The 7,428-nt window shown below is 33.7% G+C and overlaps 1 protein-coding gene across 1 annotated transcript; it reads right to left on the minus strand.

The window, feature by feature from the left end:
• Window positions 1-1,556: 1,556 nt before the first annotated feature.
• On the minus strand, window positions 1,557-7,024 carry LOC133179183 (homeobox even-skipped homolog protein 1-like). The gene is made up of 3 exons (XM_061314008.1): window positions 6,492-7,024; window positions 2,554-2,711; window positions 1,557-2,423 (listed from the first exon to the last, which is right to left on the minus strand). The coding sequence occupies exons 1-3, from the start codon at window positions 6,691-6,693 to the stop codon at window positions 1,842-1,844; spliced, it is 942 nt and encodes a 313-aa protein (XP_061169992.1). The 5' UTR covers window positions 6,694-7,024; the 3' UTR covers window positions 1,557-1,841.
• Window positions 7,025-7,428: the final 404 nt, after the last annotated feature.

A 7,428-nucleotide genomic window follows, 5' to 3' on the forward strand; every position in this document is an offset into this window, starting at 1 on the left:
ATTTAAAAATACTGATATGAGAAAGTTTTCTTTTATAAGTACACACGATGTAAACTAATGATTTGAATTGATTTAGAAGGTCATTTGAAAATTTTTCTTAAAAGATTTCTATTTAAACCACAAAAAGCACGATCCCGGAGTTTTTTCCCATGAGACAACAAATCACGGATTGATACTTTAAATTTATCATAAATTATAATCAACAAAAGTTCACAACTATTGGTCCTTGATGAAAAAAAGCGGTGCTTTTTATGGAATAATGGCATACCCAACTAAACATCAAATTAAAGGATCATCATAAGAACAGTTTCAATTTTTCACAAACTCTTAATATTCACTAATGGTTATAACTTAATTTCTTTCTTGTTCCTTTAAACGAAACTTTAAACTTTTAAAAGTTTAATGCACTTTCCCCGCCGGGTTCCAATCATATCATTATTATTTTTCTTTGTGAGTCAACAGTGCAAGTAAAATGCTGTGTGTTACTTCAGATTTTATTTTGAACTTTTTTATATACTCTTTCATCATTTAAGGAAATATTTTTATGTTTTTCATCGTAAATCTTTAAATTTAACTTTCATGCATGCATTTTGTTTCACTTCTTAAACATGCACCGAGTTTTACCAGAAATATTAGATTATGTGGGTGCACCATAATTCAAATCAAACAGAAATTCCATCGTTAACATTCTTATAGTTAAGACTCCAAGTAAAAAAAATAAATTTAGAACTGTCCCTGACCAATATACATGTCTACTTCCAATACTTCATGTCTTTTAAAAAATAAGAAGAGATTTATCGCAATATTCATGTTCTCATGATGGGTACAATTTGTTCTATGGCTCTTCTAATATTTTAACAATTTAGAGCTTCGAGGTAGATAAATCTCATTTCAGTCGCAGGATGCCGTACTCTACAAACATCTCACTTAGTGCTGTCTACCACATCTATAGAGACATTTTTCAACAAAAAAAAAAAAATCTACGCTTCTTTTTCAACGTGTTTAACCCATGATGACTAGTTTTAGTGTAGAATTAAGAAAGCAAGCATTTCTTGCTCTGATATATAGGAGTTAATCCATCACATTCACGTGTTTTCCTTCCCTACATTACGCATGGCATTGAAAAAAAATTTCACCAAAAAAAGCACATGCTTACAAACACTTTTCTTTTGCCATTGAGTCTACCTGTGCCATCAGACATTCAGAATCAAGAAAACGAAATGACATTTTCCTGGATATAAAAATGCTACACATGTAGGAGTCTGTGACGCTTAGAACCTAATAATTCTGAATTATTTCCCTGGTTCTTAATAAGAATGTCCTATGTTCAAGATTTATTTTACATCCTTTTTTTTTTCTTATAATGTGATATTATTCTATGTTTGTATAAATAGCGACGTATTGAATGACACATCATATCTTCAGTCAGAGGACTCGGTTGTCCGATTTTCAAGTCATTTCTTTCTCTTTTTCTTCAATTTACCAAAGTGCATGCTAGGAAACAACAAAAGCAACGTTTTTCATTTAAATCGTTTAATAACAATTCATCTGTTAATTCAACAACATTTCAAATATATAAATACAACAAAGGATCACGTGACAAATTCTATTTTGTGTCTGCTGCAACAAGGCGACACCGAGGACTGCCTATAAAAGGTAAGGTTATATTTACATGGATTTGCTAAAAGATCATTGGCAATATAAAACGTACATTAATCATGAGTATTCAAATTGCTCTCTTTCATTCTTATCATTTATAGACCATTTATTCGTTATTTAGTTTCTCATTCTCTCACGCACCCGACATTCAAACTATAAAATGTGTATCAGTTCATGTGACCTCATGACCTTTCTAGGTCAGCCTTCTGTAGAAGAGGGTGTTGCGCCGAGCTCAGTGGAGAGGTGCGAAGTGGAGATGACGTAAATGGTGGAGGTGGAAAGAGACCCGACATTGGCGAGGAAATGGAGGAGGTGGACAGTCCGAGAGATACGGGAGGGGTGCAGGTGCAGGGTTTTCCAGAAGATGCTCCACAAACAGCAGGGTTGTGTTCCATCCATGGAAAGTGCATCCTGGGTGGCATGTGGAGTCCCGTGGGTGGAGATGAGATCTGAGGGAGAGCATCTAAGCCTGGTAGACGGTGAAGTGGACTACTGCTGTGTGCAAGGGAGTTCAGCATATCGAGACGAGATGGTAAAGGACTGGGGACTGAGAGTGGAGTAAATGCTGAACCAGCGGAGGACGGAAGTCCGTGAAGCCCCAGCGATGGGTAGGGGAGAGAAGTAGCACTAGGAACTCCGTAAGGGTAGGAGGCAGCGGCAGCGGCAAGATAAGCGTACAGCTGGGGATCGGGGGGGATTCCATAGGGCCAGGTCAAGGCCATTCTTTGACGTTTGTCCTTCATACGGCGGTTTTGGAACCAGACCTGTTAAAATAAAATGAGAAAATTAAGTTTCTTTCCATAATTTTTCATTTCTTTTTTTCTAAATAAAAAAGGGTAAATTTTGTATACTTTTCCTCAGTAAAATCATATGAAAATGTGTAGATGTATGTACCTTTATTGTGCTTTCAGAAAGGTTGAGCTGAGCAGCAAGTTCGCATCTCTTTGGGCGCGAGACGTAATTCTCCTTCAGGAATTCCTTTTCTAATCTGTTGAGCTGCTCTTTGGAGAAAGCTGTCCTGTATCGGCGAATATCCCTTTCTTGTGCGCTCTCTGTAAAAGATAATAACATCTGGTTATTACTTCAATTGATACTTTGGTGGTTAATGCAAGTGCAATTCTAGTCAGGGATTAATTGTCAATTTAGCGGCCTAACCAGGGTCTATAAAATCGTTTTCATTCAAACTTAAGTATTATTACTAGAACAGCATGGAATTTGTGCGCGTGCATTCGCGCGCAATATTTCCCTCATTTGATTTATGACTTGGAACGAATAGAATTATATTATCGATGAAACTCTTTGATTTTCGAAATTGGAAATCGTTTACAACGCTGAGCTATTGATGGTTGCAGGTGTGTTTCTATGGGGGTTTCTGAAGCCGGCTTGGTGACCCGCGGCGTTTATTTGTTTCATTTTATGTTCTCCTCCCCCAATAAGGTTGATTCGGTTCTCAGATTGTCCCAGTCTTGTATATAAATATCTTTTGAAAGATGACGAACAAATAGATTATTACTGTGTCCGAAAACCCCCTCAAAGTAAATTATCATTTGCTAAGAGAGTCAATGCCGTGAAAAAGCTAATGTATGATTATTGTTCACTTACTCGTTTCACTACGTCCCTTTAAGTTTTACTGAAACACATTAAAATTGCACTTCAAAGAAATTGGGAAAGGTTTAACACACACTAAAAATATTTCCCTAAATAAAAATAAATAATTTCCCCCACAACATCTAAAACATCCTCGTTTATAAAAGGTTTTGTGGGATTTTTTACAGTAGCTAAGCGTGGGTCTTTTACGGTCAATTTTAATCCTTAACTTTTGATTTCATCTCAGACTATCTTGCTTTCTATTTCATTTTTTTTTTCAAATAATAATTCCCGAGGTTAAAATACTTTTGATGAGTATTAAAATGTGTTAATTAGCAGACGAGATTAAGTCACGTGTTCGTACCTCAAGGAAGCAGACGCTGCGATCATAAAACAGTACCGCAGAATATGAAGAAAAGAGCAATTAACAAAAGCCTTCGGACATATAACACAAGTGAACTGCAATAATTGAATTATTCCTATCCTCTTTGATCCGTCTAATTACCTTAGCATAAACAAATAGTTGTAATTCTATTATTGTTTGATAATTATTTGCAATGGAAATGAGATGCAATCCATCATGCACTGATTGGAGTCAATCATAAAATGTAATATCTACTATTGCAGACTTTTTTATCCGTTTTATTTAAATTCAGATTAATACAGAACGCCAACGATGTTTTGATAAATCTTATTTCGCGTTTATTTATTTTGCCAACGGTTAAAAGAAATTATGTTTTCTGTTTGAAAAAAATGAAAGTAAATCATGACAAAGCAAGATTATGTGTATATTTCATTTCAGCTCGAAATAGCGCGCGCTTTTCAGATTAGCTACTCGTAATCTTTTCTCGGTCGCGTGCGAATTGGCGTTATTGTAAGATGAAGTAGTCAATTTATTTGTTTGCAAAGAAAATATTTATACAATTATTGTTCGGAATAATTGTCATCCCGCGGTTTGTTTACGAATAAAGTCGTTTAAATAACACCTAATAAGACAATTCGAAAAAAACAAATTAGTTCTAAAAACCAATATTTTTCTTAGATAAGACTACAGTGGTCTTTAATTTTGGCGATTGGACCTAACAAGAAGATGGCAAAATTAAGACCAGCGCAAAACTCGATGGGAGATATAATCTACTTTTATAGTGAAAATGGACGTGAGATAATGAAAAGAATTAGTCAAAATAAAACTTATGGCCTTTGGGAGATGGAGAATGAGATTAGATAAATAAAACATACCCCATTCCAATTTGGTTTTAGTAGTTCGACTGGGGTTTGATCTATTTTGTAAAATTACTACCGCTAAATTACCTTTCCAAAGGATGAAAGGGGCGCATGAAAAGATTACCTAAACGAATTATTGCTCAATAAAAGGACTGTATGCGATTAAAGGAGCATTCTGGTAACAAATGAGATGTCCCTATCTATTCCCTATGCTGAGGGGAGGAAAAAAATAACTAATTGATGCGCAAAGTCATCGTCTTAAGAATGTTTATTAACATGTGTAAATTCCCATATCAAACATGCAATTGCAAGATCTTCTCGATAGTTTAATTCGCAGAGGGTGAATAAAAAAATCAGAGAAAGTTTCATTGTGCAAGTTAATTTCTTTTCATCGCACGACACATCAACTAAGATGAACAGATTAAGCAGTGGATTCCTTCTCATTGCTAGCGACTGATTGCCAAATCATCACACATCAAAGAGGGCCATCTAAATGGAATTTCTAAACCCCAAGTCTATTTAGTCAAATGAAAAACATTTTATAGCTTACCGTTTTATACAACATTAAACTTGAAATACTTTATCAGATTTTCAAGGACAAAAAAAAACGCCATTACGAGCGGCTATCTTGAAAGTAGAGAGAATTGTTGCAAAACCTGATTGGCTACATTTTACTATTTGTCCATTCTAGTTTATACGCAGGTGAAAATGGTGCTAACAAGTTTTATTTGATTTAAAAATCAGATAAAATGTAATATTTAAAGATGGTGAAACAATGGTTTTATTTTAGCTTTGTGAAATTAGTTGTAGTACCTATACAGTAAATGGTTACATTTTAAAGTCATCTTTTATTACAATTTCTTATATTGCATTCTTATTCCTCATATAACTGTTTTCGAATTTAAATTCTTATAATTTTTTTTTTTAAATTAAATTAAATCTTGAAAATAAGTCATGTGCAAATTTAAGGCGTGAATTTTTTATGGAAAAAAAAGTGTTTATTGAATGCGCATACATACTACCTGCTTGTGTAAAATGAGCTAAGTGGTCTATTATATTTAAGCATTCAATTGCATCAACAAATAAGGAACTGTATACGCGATTGTCTTAAATGTAAAATGTCCATTAGCTAATTGAGCGAGAAATTATTATGTAAAGTAAAAAGGATGTGAAATTAAAAGAAATGGGTAACCATATACAATACTTGGTTCATGCTAAAATTCATTTTTGAGGAAGAAATCATCAGGCAGAAAAAAATCACATCCTTCTTCAAGTTAAATAGGGTCGGAATTTTATTTCATACAATTTGTCACGGCTTAAATATGTAAGAAGGAAAGATGAATTATTTCTTTATATTCTATATAACATCATAAGAAGTTAAATATTAAATTTAAAAAAAAAAGACCTAATTTAGAAATTTAATCAAATTAATCTTGAAACTCATTAAAGAGTTCTCCTGAGCATGTATATTATTATATGTATATGAAGAAAATGCTATCATATGTCATAGTTTATGGTTTAGCTTTATAAGTCCTTACAGTCATAAAGCAACATTAATTTTCAAAAAAAGACATTAAATTGCTTGAAGTAATGAATAGCGCCTTTATAATTTGAAAATAATTAGATACAAATTTTAGTTCATAATAAAAAGTGTTTTTAATGTGGAGTTCCTACCAATGTGACCATTTTGTACCAACATTAAAGTAGCAATGCGACTAAGTTTTAAAATAAATAGACCCTGATATATGGGGCCAAAGACATAGGTCATGTCTTGAATTAATGTACACTAAAATAGATATACTAATTAATTTTAATAGCTGACTAAATATTAATAATCCAATTTGCATCAAATGGTTATCAATAAGTCATTCAAGGTAAAATATTTTCAAAGAAATAATGAATGACACATAAGATAATGAAGAATTCGCTTTCAAAGAAACATAAAAATATTGGAAATGAAAGTTCATTATCAACTTAAAGAACACGAAAATCATGGAAAGAGAGAATTTGAGACAACTCACCTTTCCATTTTCCTGAGAAGCGTTTGTCAGGTGTGTCTACCCCGGAGCTGGAATCGGAGCACTCGGAGCGGGGAGATTCCGGGAAATTTTCTAATGACTTCTCCAGCTTTGTACTGTCGTCCGACATGTTCTTCAAATTTTCCTCCGTTCCCGAGGAATCACTCAGGCTCTGGTTGGGGGATGAAGGCAGCGATCCTTGCATGATGAAATTTCGGTGTTTGTAATAAAAATTCGACAAAATCACAAATCTGCTTGTCAACAATTAGGATAATTTCACAAAAACAAGAGTCTCTGATTGCTATTCTTGTGGATTATCAGATACAAGCAGGCTATAATATGCACATTAATGTCACCAAATGAATTGGATCTAGGAGTTTGGGATAGTTAGTTCCTTTCTCAATGAGGCGAGTCTTTGCTCTGATCTTAATGTTTCATGATGACTCTCTTATAGACAGCATTTTCCCAGGTAATCAGCCGTGAAAACCTAAACATATTCATTGATAGAGTAATTACCTCCATAAATCAAAGAGGAAACCTGTGAAAAATGGCCCATTTCGACTGTCAATTGCGCATCGATAACAAGATAAAGGCGGGGTCTGATACTCGCTTGACTGCGCAGGGCGGAGTTCCAACAAAATGTCTTCACTGATTGGTTGATATAAAAATCCCGCTATTACACGTCAATGATATGGTTATCAATGAGTTTTTCTTTTATCTCAAAGAAAAACAAATTTGTTATCTAATTCTATAATGCCATAAACCACAATGTTTAAAAAATAACATTTTATTAAATTAATTTATTACATTCCATAAATTATCTACAATTTACAAGAAAATGGTCACCTTAAAGAACCGGAATTTCAAGAAGAATAAATGCAAAAATCGATGATTAAAGTAAATATTGCCGAATTTACAGACTTTCGGTGCATTTTATGAC

Source organism: Saccostrea echinata, unplaced genomic scaffold (genome assembly GCF_033153115.1).
Source record: "Saccostrea echinata isolate AGI-Se365-2 ecotype Australia unplaced genomic scaffold, CSIRO_AGI_Sech_v1 ptg000001l, whole genome shotgun sequence".
Classification (NCBI taxonomy): Eukaryota; Metazoa; Mollusca; class Bivalvia; order Ostreida; family Ostreidae; genus Saccostrea; species Saccostrea echinata.

Coding starts and splice junctions, on each gene's coding strand:
- LOC133179183 (XM_061314008.1), bottom strand. CDS start 6,693: ATGCAAGGATCGCTGCCTTCATCCCCCAACCAGAGCCTGAGTGATTCC. Junction 2,712..6,491: donor CTTCTCAGGAAAATGGAAAG/GTGAGTTGTCTC, acceptor TATCTTTTACAG/AGAGCGCACAAGAAAGGGAT. Junction 2,424..2,553: donor TTTCTGAAAGCACAATAAAG/GTACATACATCT, acceptor TTATTTTAACAG/GTCTGGTTCCAAAACCGCCG.